Below are 17106 nucleotides of genomic sequence, written 5' to 3'. Positions count from 1 at the left end.
AGACTATGTTTGACTCTAGTGAAGATAAACGTGGAACTGATAGGGTTAGACAAGACTTGGCAAGGGCACGTTCTCTTTATTATTCCATAGACCCACTGCTAAGACCTCTCACAGAGGTGAGTCTTTCTTACTATAAAAGGCTTCCATGGAGTGAGATTTCTGTGGTTGCCTTTCCCCTCTGCTCTGTAACTCCCTTCAGTAGAAATGGTGAGATGGAGATAATACAGGGCAATTTCCTCTTTTTCCAAATACGACAACTAAATACTAGAGAGATGAAGTGATTTGCCTACAGTGATGCAGCTAGTAAGCAACAGGTGGTTGGTTCTAGGTCCCCTGACTTCCAAACTGGTGCTCCTCGTACTCTACCTGAACTCCTCCATAGCACCTTGAAACTCAAGCCAGTTTCCTTTTCTCCAGTCAGGTAGTGCTGGATAATAGTCATCTGTCTTTTACGTAAATGACGCTTCATTTAAAAACTATGGTGCTGCCTTCTGACCTTTTCTAAGTTAAGAGTCTTTATTTCTTTGGCATTTTCTGAACACATGGAAGGTTTTGTTGTGTTATTTTTGGAAGGTTAATTAAAAAGTAGAAGTGTGTCATTGAATCACTGTAGAACCCTTCAGAAATAACTGAGGATTTCTTAGCATGTAGAAAGAAAGAGATTAATGCCCTATTTGGAATTACAGGACAAGTTCTCTTACCTGTCATAACTGAAACCAATAATCATCTGAATTATTAGAACTGTCTGAACCTAATTTGAAAGCAGTTTTTATTGCTCAACTTTATTCATTAAAGCCATTTTATTTAAGTCACGTTTCATTGGTTTTTATAATACTTACATAAATTTTATAATACTTACATAAATTATAATACTTACATAAATTAAAATAAATTATAATACTTATATAAACGATAATCACAAAACAACTGCTATAAACAGGTTGGGAAGAAACAAAAGTTTTGTTAAAAACAGAACCCAGCAGGTGGGAGAGCTAGCCCCTATGTGCAGCAGGCCCCAGGCATGTCTAGCAAAAGTAGCGGAGAGCATTGCTCAGTCCTGAAAGGCAGTTCAGACAGGTGGTACTGCAGACTGATCAGTAAAAGGATCATCAGTAAGCCAATCTTTCAGTGACATTGATGTTTTTATTGTAATACAATAAAATCTTACATGATAGTTGAGTTAAACATCATTCATAATTTAGTTACTGATGACCTTAAAGAAGAATCAGATTTCTAAACATTTCTTTAGAAAGGTACACACTTTTGTTCTAAAAATATGATTGTAAGTATTTGTGTTCATGTGGACAGGTGAAGAAAATAGAGATTTTATTTGTTTTAAACGAGCTCTAATAATGTAAGAACATTTGAATATAGTTTGAACATGTTTGTTTTTTTAACATTTTCCAAAGTTATGCATACATAAATTTGAGCTTCCAGGAAAGAAATGAAGTTAGTTGAATAAGTCTAACCAAGTTAGCTATTTTTATTTAATAAATAAATAGAAGTATCAAAATTTCATTCCTAACTTTTCGTGGGTCAAGGCAGTAATTAATATGAAAAACCACTTGAGAATTTCTAAACATAATTAATAATTAAGCAGAGACTTTAATACATTGAATTTTGTCAGTCTGACAGTGATTTCTTCCAGCATTTGAATGTACTAATACATTCTACATTTCACGAGCTGTACTCTAGGAGAAATGCTTCAAAAGAAAATAGCTCATACGTACAGTGTTCCTGTTGGCATTTGTTCCTGATAAGATGTTTGCAGTTATGATATTCTCAAGTAGCAATCTGGAAATGGTGACTTCACTCTCATGGGAGTTTAAGTAATTTTTAGGATTAAAAAAAGATAATACACATATTTTGATTCTGCATTTTCAAGTTAAATGTTTGAGAAGGAGAAAAAGAATGCACATACAGATATAGGCTACATGTAATTCTGTAGTCTTATTTTAACTATCCACATAAATAGTTCTTGATTTTCTATTCCTTTCTCTACCTACTCCTCCAGTTAGATTAGACTTAGGAGAAGGGACAGGTGTAAGAGCCCGGCAGCAGATGGGGAGCTGCGAGGGATAGGGTATTTAAGAATGTCTAAGAAACTAATTTAGAAGTATCAAGCAGTAGTAGATGGTTGTATATTTATTTTTTTAAATTTTATTTCATTAATAGACTCTATCTGAAATATACAGATCTCCCTTTGCATTTCACAGTGAGACTGAAAATCCATGCTTTAGGTTATCTTTGATTTTAACTTTGGTATGATTTATGAAATACAGATATTCTCAAAATTCTTGCATCTTAACAGTATCTTATGGATGTGTTTAAAAAAGAAAACTGAAAATCTTGGTATTTAAAACTACCCATAATGTTTAGAAACTTAAAGTTTGAGTTAGTTTATTTTAAAAATGAACACCATATTTCATTCTCTTTATTTTAGAATCCAGCAAGCTAAAGTGCAAATTCTTCCTGAATGTGTGTTGCCTTCAACCATGTCTGCAGTTCAGTTAGAATCCCTCAATAAATGCCAGATATTTCCTTCAAAACCTGTCTCATGGGAAGACCAGTATTCATATAAATGGTGGCAGAAATACCAGAAGGTGAGAAACTGATTTTTTTTTTTTTGGTGGGAAATAACATTTTTTTATTATGTTAATCGCCATACATTAAATCATTAGTTTTTCATAGAGTGTTCCATGATTCATTGTTTGCGTATAACACCCAGTGCTCCATTCAGTACGTGCCCTCTTTAATACCCATCACCAGGCTAACCCATCCCTCCACCACCCTCCCCTCTAGAACCCTCAGTTTGTTTCTCAGAGTCCATCGTCTCTCATGGTTCGTCTCCCCCTCCGATCTCCCCCACTTCATTTTTCCCTTCCTACTATCTTTTTTTTTTTTAACATATAATGTATTATTTGTTTCAGAGGTACAGGTCTGTGATTCAACAGTCTTACACAATTCACAGCGGTCACCATAGCACATACCCTCCCCAATGTCTGTCACCCAATCACCCCATCCCTCCCACCCCCACCCACCACTCCAGCAACCCTCAGTTTATTTCCTGAGATTAAGACTTCCTCATATCAGTGACATCATATGATACATGTCTTTCTCTGATTGACTTATTTTGCTCAGCATAACACCCTCCAGTTCTATCCACGTCGTTACAGATGGCAAGATTTCATTCCTTTTGATGGCTGCATAATATTCTATTGTGTGTATATATATATATATATATATATATATATATATATATATATATATATATATATACCACGTCTTCTTTATCCATTCATCTGTCAATGGACATCTTGGCTCTTTCCATAGTTTGGCTATTGTGGACATTGCTGCTATAAACATTGGGGTGCATGTACCCCTTCGGATCCCTACATTTGTATCTTTGGGGTAAATACCCAGTAGTGCAGTTGCCGGGTCGTATGGTAGCTCTATTTTCAACTGTTTGAGGACCCTCCATACTGTTTTCCAGAGTGGCTGCACCAGCTTGCATTCCCACCAGCAGTGTAGGAGGGTTCCCCTTCTCCACATCCCCGCCAACATCTGTCGTTTCCTGACTTGTTAATTTTAGCCATTCTGACTGATGTGAGGTGGTATCTCATTGAGGTTTTGATTTGGATTTCCCTGATGCCGAGCGATGTTGAGCACTTTTTCAGGTGTCTGTCGGCCATTTGGATGTCTTCTTTGGAAAAATGTCTGTTCATGTCTTCTGCCCACCTTTTGATTGGATCATTTGTTCTTTGGGTGTTGAGTTTGATAAGTTCTTTATAGATTTTGGATACTAGCCCTTTATCTGATATGTCATTTGCAAGTATCCCAACCTGTTGGTTGTCTTTAGATTTTGTTGACTGTTTCTTTTGCTGTGCAAAAGCTTTTTATCTTGATGAAGTCCCAATAGTTCATTTTTGCCCTTGCTTCCCTTGCCTTTGGCAATGTTTCTGGGAAGAAGTTGCTGCGGCTGAGGTCGAAGAGGTTGCTGCCTGTGTTCTCCTTTAGGATTTTGATGGACTCCTCTTTCACATTTAGGTCTTTCAACCATTTGGAGTCTATTTTTGTGTGTGGTGTAAGGAAATGGTCCAGTTTCATTCTTCTGCATGTGGCTGTCCAGTTTTCCCAGCACCATTTGTTGAAGAGACTGTCTTTTTTCCATTGGACATTCTTTCCTGCTTTGTCGAAGATGAGTTGACCATAGAGTTGAGGGTCCATTTCTGGGCTCTCGATTCTGTTCCATTGATCTATGTGTCTGTTTTTGTGCCAGTACTCTACTGTCTTGATGATGACAGCTTTGTAGTAGAGCTTGAAGTCCGGAATTGTGATGCCATCGGTTTTGCTTTTCTTTTTCAACATTCCACTGGCTATCTGGGGTCTTTTCTGGTTCCATACAAATTTTAGGATTATTTGTTCCATTTCTTTGAAAAAAGTGGATGGTATTTTGATGGGGATTGCATTGAATGTGTAGATTGCTCTAGGTAGCATTGACATCTTCACAATATTTGTTCTTCCCATCCATGAGCATGGGACGTTTTTCCATTTCTTTGTGTCTTCCTCAATTTCTTTCATGAGTATTTTCTAGTTTTTTGAGTACAGATTCTTTGCCTCTTTGGCTAGATTTATTCCTAGGTATCTTATGGTTTGGGGTGCAATTGTAAATGGGATTGACTCCTTAATTTCTCTTTCTTCTGTCTTGGTGGTGGTGGACAGGAATGCCACTGATTTCTGTGCATTGGTTTTATATCCTGCCACTTTACTGAATTACTGCATGAGTTCTAGCAGTTTTGGGGTGGAGTCTTTTGGATTTTCCACGTACAGTATCATATCATCTGCAAAGAGTGAAAGTTTGACTTCTTTGCCAGTTTGGATGCCTTTTATTTCTTTTTGTTGTCTGATTCCTGGTTGTTCCTAGTCTGTGGCTAGGATTTCTAGTACTGTGTTGAATAGCAGTGGTGATAGTGGCCTTCCCTGCCGTGTTCCTGACCTTACGGGGAAAGCTCTCAGTTTTTCCCCATCAAAAATGATATTCACTGTGGATTTTTCATAGATGGCTTTTAGGATATTGAGCTATGTATCCTCTATCCCTATACTCTGAAGAGTTTTGATCAAGAAAGGATGCTGTATTTTCTCAAATGCTTTTTCTGCATTTATTTAGAGAATCATGTGGTTCTTGTTCTTTTATTAGTGTATTGTATCACATTGATTGATTGCAGATGTTGAACCAACCTTGCAGCCCAGGGATAAATGCCACTTGGTCGTGGTGAATAATCCTTTTAATGTACTGTTGGATCCTATTGGCTAGTATTGTGGTGAGAGTTTTTGCATCCATGTTCATCAAGGATATTGGTCTGTAATTCTTCTTTGTGATGGGTTCTTTGTCTGGCTTTGGGATCAGGGTAATGGTGGCCTCATAAAACGAGTTTGGAAGTTTTCCTTCCATTTCAATTTTTTGGAACAGTTTATGAAAAATAGGTATTAATTCTTCTTTAAATGTTTGGTAGAATTCCCCTGGGAAGCTATCTGGCCCTGGGCTTTTTTTGTTGGGAGATTTTTGATGACTGCTTCAATTTCCTTAGTGGTTATAGGTCTGTTCAAGTTTTCTGTTTCTTCCTGGTTCAGTTTTGGTAGTCGATACATCTCTAGGAATGTATCCATTTCTTCCACATTATCTAATATGGTGGCATATGGTTGCTCATAATATGTTCTTATAATTGTTTGTATTTCTTTGGTGTTGGTTATCATCTCTCCTCTTTCATTCATGATTTTATTTATTTGGGTCCTTTCTCTTTTCTTTTTGATAAGTCTGGCCAGGGGCTTATCAATCTTACTAATTCTTTCAAAGAACCAGCTCCTGGTTTCGTTGATCTGTTCTACTGTTGTTTTGGTTTCTGTGATTTCTGCTCTGATCTTTATTATTTCTCTTCTCTTGCTGGGTTTAGGCTTTATTTGCTGTTCTTTCTCCAGCTCCTTTTAGGTGTAGGGTTAGGTTGTGTATTTGAGACCTTTCTTGTTTCTTGAGAAAGGCTTGTATTGCTATATACTTTCCTCTTAGGACTGCCTTTGCTGTATCCCAAGGATTTTGAACAGTTGTGTTTTCATTTTCATTGGTTTCCATGAATTCTTTTAATTCTTTAATTTCCTGGTTGACCCATTCACTCTTTAGTAGGATGCTATTTAGCTTCCATGTATTTGAGTTCTTTCCGACTTTTCTCTTGTGATTGAGTTCTAGTTTCAAAGCACTGTGGTCTGAAAATATGCAGGGAATGATCCCAATCTTTTGGTACTGTTTGAGACTGGATTTGTGACCTAGGATGTCATCTATTCTGGAGAATGTTCCATGGGCACTAGAGAAGAAGATGTCTTCTGTTGCTTTGGGATGGAATGCTCTGAATATATCTGTGAAGTCCATTTGGTCCAGTGTGTCATTTAAAGTCTTTATTTCCTTGTTGATCTTTTGCTTAGATGATCTGTCCATTTCAGTCAGAGGGGTGTTAAAGTCCCACACTGTTATTGTATTGTTGTCAATGTGTTTCTTTGCTTTTGTTATTAATTGGCTTATATAATTGGCTGCTCCCATGGTAGGGACATCGATATTTACAATTCTTAGATCTTCTTGTTGGAATGACCCTTTAGGTAGGATATAGTGTCCTTCCTCATCTCTTATTATAGTCTTTGGTTTAAAATCTAATTTGTCTGATATAAGGATTGCCACTCCAGCTTTCTTTTGGTGTCCATAATTGGTTTTCCACCCCCTCACTTTCAATCTGGAGGTGTTTTGGGGTCTAAAATGAGTCTCTTGCAGATAGCATATCGCTGGCTCTTGTTTTTTTATCCAATCTGATACCCTGTGTCTTTTGATTGGGTATTTAGCCCATTTACATTCAGGGTAACTATTGAAAGATATGAATTTAGTGCCATTGTATTGCCTGTAAGATTACTGTTACTGTATGTTGTCTGTGTTCCTTTCTGGTCTGTTACTTTTAGGCTCTCTCTTTGCTTAGAGGACCCCTTTCAATATTTCTTGTAGGACTGGTTTTGTGTTTGCAGATTCCTTTAGTTTTTGTTTGTCCTGGAAGCTTTTTATCTCTCCTTCTATTTTCAGTGATAGCCTAGCTGTATTCTTGGCTGCATATTTTTCTCATTCAGTGCTTTGAATTTATCATGCCAGTCCTTTCTGGCCTGCCAGGTTTCTGTGGATAGGTCTGTTGCCAATCTAATGTTTCTACCATTGTAGGTTACACATCTCTTTTCCCAAGCTGCTCTCACAATTTTCTCTTTGTCTCTGAGACTCGTAAGTTTTTCTATTAGATGTCGGGGTGTTGACCTACTTTTATTGATTTTAGAGGGGGGTTCTCTGTGCCTTCTGGATTTTGATGTCTGTTTCCTTCCCCAAATTAGGGAAGTTCTCTGCTGTAATTTGCTCCAGTATACCTTCTGCTCCTCTCTCTCTTTCTTCTTCTGGGATCCCAATTATTCTAATATTGTTTCGTCTTATGGTATCACTTATCTCTCGAATTCTGGCCTCGTGATCCAGTAGTTGTTTATCTCTCTTTTTCTCAGTTTCTTTATTTTCCATCATTTGGTCTTCTGTATCACTAATTCTCTCTTCTGCCTCATTTATCCTAGCAGTTAGAGCCTCCATTTTTTATTCCACTTCATTAATAGCCTCTTTCATTTTGACTTGGTTAGATTTTAGTTCTTTTATTTCTCCAGAAAGCGTTTCTCTAATGTCTTCCATGCTTTTTTCAAGCCCAGCTAGTATCTTTAAAATCGTCATTCTGAACTCTAATTCCGACATCTTACTAATGTCTGTATTGATTAGGTCCCTGGCAGTCGGTACTGCCTCTTGTTCTTTCTTTGGAGGTTATTTTTTCTGTCTTGTCATTTTGTTCAGAGTACAATAAATGAATGAGAGAACAAAATGCTAGCAGAGTAACAACAACCCCAGAAAAATATACACTAAACAAATCAGAAGAGACTTGAAACTGGGGAAGAAGAAAGGGAAAGAAAGAAAAAAGAAAAAGAAAAATATAAAAGAAAAAAAAAGAATGTGATCAAATATGATCAGACTGGTGCATAGATCCGTGCCACACACTAGATTTTGGGCGTATTTTGGTCTGTTAGAAGAAAGTGCCTCCCAAAATTTTAAAGAAAGAAAACTTATATTTGTGCAAAAATAAGGGTAAATACAATGAAGGGTTGGAATATGACTGTAATAATGATAATTATAAAAGATTTTATAGGGTGCCTGGGTGGCTCAGTTGGTTAAGCGACTGCCTTCGGCTCAGGTCATGATCCTGGAGTCCCGGGATCGAGTCCCGCATTGGGCTCCCTGCTGAGCAGGGAGTCTGCTTCTCCCTCTGACCCTCCCCCCTCTCACGCTCTATCTCATTCTCTCTCTCAAATAAATAAATAAAATATTTAAAAAAAAAAAAAAAAAAAAAAAAGATTTTATAAAAGGAGTTTATAAGATAAGAAGTTGGTTGAAAAAAGAAAGAAGAGGAATTAAAAAAAAGAGAATGTGATCAGGTAGGAGACTAGAACACTAGAGATTTAGGGTATATTTTGGTATATTTTGGTCTGTTAGAAGAAACTTTATCCCAAAATTTTAAAGAGAGAACAACTTATATATATGTGTGTGTGTGTGTGTGTACACACACACACACACATATATATGTAAATATACATACATACATACCAAAAATAAGGTTAACTGCTATGGAGGCATAGAACATGACTCTAACAATGAAAAATAAAAAAGATTTTTAAAAAAGGGATTGATAAGATGTTGGTTGAAAAAGGGGAAAAGAAAAATTAAAGAGAATTAAAAAAATTAACTTTGAAAGACTAGAGAATCATGGGAAAAAAGCCATGAATTCTATGTGCTGTATTCCCCTAGTACTGGAGTTCTGCCGTTCTCATTGATCAGTCAACTTGGCTTGCTGGCTGTTCTTGCTGATCTTCTTGGGGAGGGGCCTATTGCCATGGTTCCCAAATATCTTTGCCGGAGGCAGAATTGCCCCGCCCTTGTCGGTCCAGGCTAAGCAATCTGCTCGGGTTTGCTCTCAGGAGCTTTTGTTCCCTGCAAGCTTTTCGTACGGCGTTGGAGGACAAGAGTGAAAATGGCGGCCTCCCAATCTCGGTCCTGGAGGAGCTGAGAACTCGGGGCCCCGCTCCTCAGTGCGCCCCCAGGGAAAAGCAGTCAATCACTCCCGTCTCCCCGGTCTCCGGCCGCACTCCGTGCTCACCCGGCCTGTGACCAAGCGTTTCTATCTCTGGCTCCCGACCCCGTGTGGAGTCTCCAAACCCAGCAGATCCCTGCGGTGCGCTCCTGCGCCACTCCTCCCGGTGGAGGAAGGGGAGTCTCCCCGGCTCTGCCGCTTGTTGGGTCCCTGCTGGAGGAGCAGTGGCCCGACTGCCGTGGTTGACAGTTTATGGCAACCCTGAGCTGAGAGCCCGTGCCTCAGCTCCGTCTCTGCAGCCGGCTTCCCCGCTCCAATACCTGGGAGCTCTGCCGCACTCAGGCACCCCCGGTCTTTCTGTGACCCCGAGGGTCCTGAGACCACACTGTCCCGCGAGGGTTCCACCCCCCGCTTAGCCACTGGAGCGACGTCCCTCAGCGGAGCCGACTTCTAAAAGTTCCGATTTTGTGCTCCGCGGCTCTAGCACTTGCCAGAAGCGGCCAATGGAGGCCCCTTCCCCCGCCGTCTATCCTCCCGAATATTGCCTCGGATTCACTTCTCCGCACGTCCTACCTTCCAGTAAGTGGTCGCTTCTCTGTTCAGAGAGTTGTTGCTACTCTCCTCTTCGATCTGTTGAGTTTGTAGGTGTTTAGAATGGTTTGATCCCCATCAGCTGAATTCCTGAGACCAGATGAAATTTAGGTCTCCTACTCCTCCACCATCTTTCTCCTCCCCCCAAACTGATTTTTTATGCATCTTCAAAAAATGAAGACAAGTTGCTTTTTTTCCTGTATTTAAGAAAGGAGCACAAACAGCTCTCATGATTCATTCCCCAGACACCTTCTGTGGTAATACTCTAGCGCATTTGGTCAAAGCTAGAGCTTCTGAAAAGTTCATGGGCAGCCATTTATGTAAAAGCAGTTTGCATATATATTAAAATGTCACAATACTGTAAGGTGTTCTTGCTTTTATGCCTGTCAGTTTTGTATTAGTTAATAGCTTGTGATTTTTAGTTCTGGAGGAATCTCTTTCTAAATCTCTTACCATCATATCAGATGTTTGGCTCTTGAATCACAAACACATTACCTTAAAGAAGAGTTTCGAGTAGCACATAGTAGTCGTGTGTTTCAATTCTTCTGGACTTCTGAAAGGAAAGCTTTTTATCTATCTTTTTATACAAGGTGGGTGACACCACAAAAGTTGGCTTGAGACTATGTACTCTTAAAACACTGCTTATTTTGGCATTAATTCTTACATGTATCCTATCCTTTTGGCTAGATCACTCTTAGAAAAAAATTGATGAAGCCTGTTTCTACTCATTTTTGAGGTGTATCAGTTGTAAGTATAAAATTTCTGCCTACAGGAAATGACTATCCGTTTTTAAATTTAGGAAATATAGGTTCTTTGAGGTTATCTTTTTAAAATATGGAGACAGTTTCTATTTTAACCTGAAAAATTGTGCATTGATCACCTCTATTCTTTGTCAAGTAGTGCAGGTTTTAATTGTGAGTAAATTAGCATAGAATCCTAGTTTGATATAATTAAAAAAGGAGTCTTTTTTTTTTTTTTTGGAAAAAGGAGTCTTATACACTAGTCAGTGTACCACCACTTTTAATGTTCTTGAGGTAGAATTCATTCAGTTTTCAGAGAGGACCTTGTGAGGATGGCTGCTTGGCCGTCAGCAGGCTCATAACCAGGTATCTGTAGGCTCCTTGATCTTGTTAATCTGTATATCAGTTGGACAATCTGAGACATGGTTTTGTGTGTTTTAACAAGTGTTTCTAAGAGGAATCTAATAAGCATGTTAGTTTGCTTAAGGATTCCCACGCCACCTTGACACTAATATTTTTGAAGATTTAACAGATACTGCCTTAAGTTTGCAGGCAACTTTTGTATAGTTAGGCAGTCCTTCTTTTTTCAAACCTGATACAGACACTTTAAATACACTTTTACACTTGTTTTAGTTTAATGGTAGAACAGTGGAAGATTTTGTCATCATGGTCATTTTAAATATCACTGTTGAAATAAGTATGTCAGAGTCAACTCTGAGGTACATGGGCTCCAAGGGAGTGGCTTTGGAATTTATTAAGTCATTTAATGCCTAATAGTGTGTTCAGCACCAGGTGGTACTGAGATGTTATGTGGCAAGGAAACTGCATCAAGGTGCTGCCTATTTATCATCCCAGTATTTAGACAGTTGTGTTCATTCTTCTGCACTAAGATTGGTTGTTAAAAATTAACTATTAAAAAATCTTAACTTTGTTTTGTGAAGTGGTAAGCATAGGGTGAGCGTGACTGTAGTTCATTCCTGACTTAACGTGCTCTGTGCCAGCTGTGTGTCCTTGTCTGTGGGATCTTGCCATCTTAAGCCTGAACATGATGAGTTAAACGAGTAAGACTGCCTTTTTATTCTAATTTTTGTGTGAATTACTGATTGAAGTCTTCCTGTTCTGTGGCTAAAGCACCTTAGCTTGTTCACAGTAAATTCTGAGTTAGGCCTTTGCAACAGGGCTGTCACTGGCTTACCACAAGCAAGGAGAGCCAGACAGGCAAAGACCAAGGACACATATGTTTGTTTGGAACTAGGTCCTCTTTTCCCCTATTGTCTTACTTCTCTGGTAATAATAATAATAATTCTAGACTCTCAAACATTAGCACTCAGTTACTTTCATATTCAGAGTTGCCAAAGACTAAACAGAAGGTGCTAGGGAAGGAGAGAGGCATAAAAGGTTTTAGGAAATAGAATTCCTTCATCCCATGTATTTTTGAGATTGTTAAACGCGTTCCCTTGCTTAAAACTTGAGTAAAGTTTGTTAGGTTCTGAAATTTGGGTCTAGATCACTAGGCCAAGAAAAATTGCAAGCTGATCTATTTTGGACTGCAGATGACCTAAAAACTCTGTTCTACTTTAGGGAGACCTCTCTGAGCCAGTCACAAAGTGTAGGGAAAAGGGATGGTAGATGCCCTTGGCGGGAACTCCATGTGCATTGGTACTGTCTCAGTGGTTCGGCTTACCGTGCTTTTAGCCGGGTGCTGACTTGCCACAGGAGTGGATCATGTAACACCGCTTGTCTGTAGATGGATCTAAGGCTCAATTCACTCCTCTCTTCATAGAGTTTATTCACATCTGCCTCATATTTCCCACCAGGGTCTGAAGCAGTACATACATTTGTCTCCATATCTGAGTAGTTAGTCAGAATTGGGAGATGCTTACATGATTCTAAACCAACCCAAGCTTCTCAGGTTGCCACACACTTTTTCAGCAGAAATGGTACTTAAAGGGTCTTGAAGTGTAGTCTTCCTGATGTGTATTCAGTGAACCTTGAAACCGTTTGCATATGCTTCCCTTCACATTTGCTGTTGAGAACTGCACATCCCAAATCACATAAAATTAAGCTTCCACAAGTATGCCTGTGTCATCTTCCATTCTGACAGGGCTGCATCAGAGAAGATGTCCCTAATCACTAAAGAGTTAGGCCAGTATAATCTGGAACACTCTTCCAGAACTCACTTCCATCTGGAAATGTTCCTTATTCTGTGATTTGATCTTTGAAACTAAAGTTTACTTATTTCCTATCACAGTGCCTTTCACTCCTCGCTGGGTTTATTGTAGTGGGGTTCTCACAGTGAGGAAACTTTTCTTTAACCTACTCGGGAGTATGACGTAAACGTTTTTAAGTGCACTCCCTCCTTACTCAGACTATCTCTTCGTTCCTTTATACAGCCCTACTGTGTTCATCAAAAAAGAGTTGAATATGAAATGTAAAAAGAAATGAAAGGTGGAAACAAATTAAGAAAGTGATCGAAGCTCATCTTTCTAGTCTTGCTAAATTTATAAGCCATGCCCATATGGAGCAGGGAAGAACTGAACACTGATTCCAAAGGGCAAGGCCCTCTAATGCGGACTCACGTGTTAGTTTCCAAGTCTGCCACAGTTTCTCTATGAAGACACAAATACTCTCATTTCGTTCTGTTTTCTTATGTGGAAGGATACACACTGTCGTGGACCAGGAGATTCTTCTGTGTGGGCTTTAGGAGCACGGCTTCCTTGTTGCTGCTAGAGCTGCACGGTGTTCTCTTGCGTGGCTGCCCTGTCATGTATATAACCAATCCCCTAAGGATGACAGTGTACAATGACCTCTCATACATGTAAATATTTATGATAAATTTTGAGACATGGGATTATTGGATGATAGGGAAGCTGCATTTGTAATTTTGACAGATATTTTCGAAGTACCTTACTAAGGTTGTTGCTATGTGTACCCTGATGACTGGCTTCACAAACTGTGTCGTGTCCAACTTAATTTTTGATGATCTGATAAGTAAAATACAGAATCTTGTTGGAGGTTTAATTTGAACTTCTTTGGATATGAATGAGATGTAACATTTTGTGTTGAATAGCAATTTGTATTTCCTTTATTGGGAAGTATCTGTTCATTGTATTTGCCCTTTGTAGATTTTTAGGAGTTTTTCATACGTCAGGAAACTTATCCCTTTGCCTGTAATTAATAGGTTCCAAACATTTTCCCTGGTTTGTGACTTGTCTTTTGACTTTGTCTTTGGCGCATTACAGAAAGGTTTTTTCTCTTATGTAGTTGAATTTACCTTTCTTTGTTAATGCCTCTGTATTCTGAATTATAGCTAGAAATGACTTCCTTGTACAGAGGAATCTTTATTTTTTAAACAATATTAAAAATGATCTTTTACTTTTGATTGTTGATTTCATTGCTTTTAATGAAATCAAAACTTGTAAGCTTTTATCCACGTATGGTTTATCCTGGTGTGAATTCAATTCTACTTTTTTTCCTGATGGCTCCCTATTGTCCTGTTAGCATTTTCTGAAAAGCTCATATTTTCCTTTACTGATAGACCAGATATCATGTAGACCAAATTCATGATTCTTTCTCTTCTGCTTTGTTGTCAGTCTATTTGTGTACCTCCACAATACTGTTATAACCGTTGACAATTTATAATTTTTATAAATGTAAGTATGACTGGTAACCCCTTACTGGTCTCTTTTTTCAAGGTGTTTGTGAAGGCTACTATCGCTTCACCTTCCCATAGGAACTTCAGAATCTGGTTTTGTCTTGTCCCAGAATAATAATAGGAGCAGTAAAAAAAATAGCATCTGTTGCCTGTTTTTATACTAAAGAAGAAAAAAGTCTTGAAATCGTAGGCCCTGTGTAGTCAGGGACTCCCGCGAACAGTCGTGATTTCCCGGGCATACATCTTACCCCTGTAGGTGTGTGCATCTGCCGGGAGGAGGTCAGAACTCTCAGAGCAGGGAAGAGCATATCCTTCCGTCTCCCGTTTTACACGCAAGTAGGGATTTGGTAAAAGAAGGAAGGAAACAAAAACTAGTAGCTATTGAATTACTTGGATAGATTATTTTCATTATTTACATTGCAGATTGTGATGGGATTTAATACAGTAAATGATCACCTTTGGTCACTGTGTGTATCAGTGGTAATGATTTACTATTCATGTTTAGCCTTTTAAATTACTCTTCCAATTTCGTTGCCCTTCAAAGAGCCATTTAAGTGGAGCTTCACATTTTTTTAATATCCCGCATTGTTGGAAGGCAAAGTTGGAGCTATAGTTATGAAGCTTAAAAATGGAAGAATGTGATGGATTATGTTCGGGTAACAGAGATTTCATTTTAAGGGCCTTTCTGCCTGCTTTCGATAGTAAATCCTGTTCCCAGAGTGAATACTTCTTCACTAGAGAATCAGTCATTGGTCACTTTTAAGCACCTAACTTTGGGGCTAGTATTAAAATTTTTTGAGGTATAGCCCTTTTAAGAAGTTAAGTCATGGTGTTGATATATGTGAAGAATGCCCATAAATTGCTAGAACTTACCATCACTATTACCCAGATATGAGACAGGAGCCTCTGCTATTGTGTCAAAAGTCTAAATTGGACTTCTAAATTTGAGATATTGAAATGGCTTAAATTTGGGCATTATCTGCTCTGTACAAGCTAGCTAGTCTTTTCTGGTATACTTCTCTTCAGTTTGTATAGTTGACTGTATAAAACACATCACAAATATTGAGGCTAAATATATTTAATTGATCTATAAATGGAACTTTAGAATCTGTTAAGATAATCCTGATAAGAGAATTTTATTGGCCTTCTCACTTTAAAAAGTTACAGAACTGAGATACCTGCATTGCAGCTTGGTCACATTCTCCAAGCATGCGTGGGCGGCAGGGCACGTGGTAACCATCCTGACCCGCTGCGCTGTTCTTAGTAGACTAGCCAGCCATGCCCTGTTCGCCGTATATTCTCATGGGAAGGAATGTTTGTAGATGAATAAATTGGTTTGGTTTCTCTTTATCTTGACATGGGTACCAAATAAAATTATATGCTTTTGTATTACAAAAATGATCATTCTCACATCATTCTAAGTGTATATTAACTGAGCTGGGAGTGTGTAGTGTGTGTCAATCAGCCACACTGAAGCTTCGTTGCATTTTTGTCATTTTGTAATTCTGAGTATACCACTAGAAAGTAAGCTTCTCTGCACTAGAACATAATGCTCTACAGGACAATGATTTTAGTATTTTTTTGTTTTAATCACTGGTATACCCCAAATGCATCAAGATAATGCCTGACACATATTGGGTGCTCAAAATATTTTTTTAATATCTGAGTAATGGTTAGAGTCAGACTCCTGGATTTACAGCCTAGCAACTCCCCATTGATGAACTGTGACCTTGGGCACGTTTTACCATCCTGTGCTTCTGTTTCCTTATCTTTAGAATGGGGATGATAATGCTACCAAACGCAGAATTTTTGTAAGAAATGTACAGTGGTCGCCTTTGCTATTACTGAATAGTCAGGGTTACCTGATAGGCTGCTTTAGCATGTTTTTATTCTGTATTTATTCTGTGTTTATTCTGTAGTATTTATTTGTACTGTGACTTAAATCCTTAGCCTTAGTTTTTTTTGTCTGAAACGTAAAGAACTGATTGGAGAGTAACTTAAGTGTCTTATGTTCTGGCTCTTCTGGCTTAAATCACTTTTTGAACACGTACTTGGAGGCCATCCCAAACCCATCTTTTGGTAGCTTCAAATACAAGAAGGATTATATTGAACCAAAAATTCTCATTAAAGAATCCAGTGGTTCATGAGCCTTGAAAAACAAGTCTATCCTCATCCATGTAGTAGTACCCTCAAATACTTGAAAACGATTATCATGTCCCCTTGATGGCAGCTCCAGACTGATCATCCCTGAAGCAAACTCTTGACCCCTCTTAGCATCCTGATCCCTGACAATTGAAGTTCCCATTTCTGGCTGTTACAGAAGGGGAACGTTATTGTCTCATTTTAGATTCTGGATGTCTTCAAAACCATAGGATGCGGAGAGAGTAGGATGTGAGCTCTGCAGCCCGAGTTAGTTCGTAACTGTCAACCAAGTCCGCCAAGTCTTTCCTACATGTCGTGTACCTACCCCATTTCATACCCGTTCATTTGGTCTTGCAGGTACAAACATAGGATTTCCCTTTCATTTTGTTAAGTCTTGTAGCTTGCTTTTCCTCTTCCACTCTGGGACAGTCCCCACCTTCCTCCGTTCCCACCTACTTTTCATGTGTCATGGCCGATGTCTGACAGTTTACAAAAGTATGAATATCTGTACCTATGTAGGTTTTGTTTTCTTTATTGAGAAAGATGAAATCACTCATTATACTCTGTGGGTTTGATATGCCTTGTTTGATCAGGTGCAGCATATCCTCTCTTACATACATACACAACAATCTATTGTACCTTGACATTTAGGTTGTTTTCAGTTTGTTGTTGTTAACAGCACTACTGCAATGCGTTCTCTCAGGCATGTTTTTGTGTCCTCTAGAATACTTCTCTTTCCAAACTTTCTTGGTAGGTTTTATACATTTATTTTTCCAAATCAACT

At 38.6% G+C, this 17106-nt stretch overlaps 1 protein-coding gene across 9 annotated transcripts in view; it reads left to right on the top strand.

Moving 5' to 3' along the window:
- CRBN (cereblon) overlaps nucleotides 1-17106 on the top strand; it is a 31389-nt gene that overhangs the window by 7850 nt on the left and 6433 nt on the right. For all 9 annotated transcript variants that reach the window (XM_027582272.1, XM_027582274.1, XM_027582273.2 and 6 more), the window contains one exon: nucleotides 2444-2603. In XM_027582272.1, coding sequence (XP_027438073.1) covers nucleotides 2444-2603 — 160 coding nt within the window. The remainder of the gene's footprint in view (nucleotides 1-2443; nucleotides 2604-17106) is intronic.

This window comes from Zalophus californianus, chromosome 1 (genome assembly GCF_009762305.2).
Source record: "Zalophus californianus isolate mZalCal1 chromosome 1, mZalCal1.pri.v2, whole genome shotgun sequence".
NCBI lineage: Eukaryota > Metazoa > Chordata > Mammalia > Carnivora > Otariidae > Zalophus > Zalophus californianus.
This window is presented reverse-complemented; position numbering and strand designations above follow the sequence as displayed.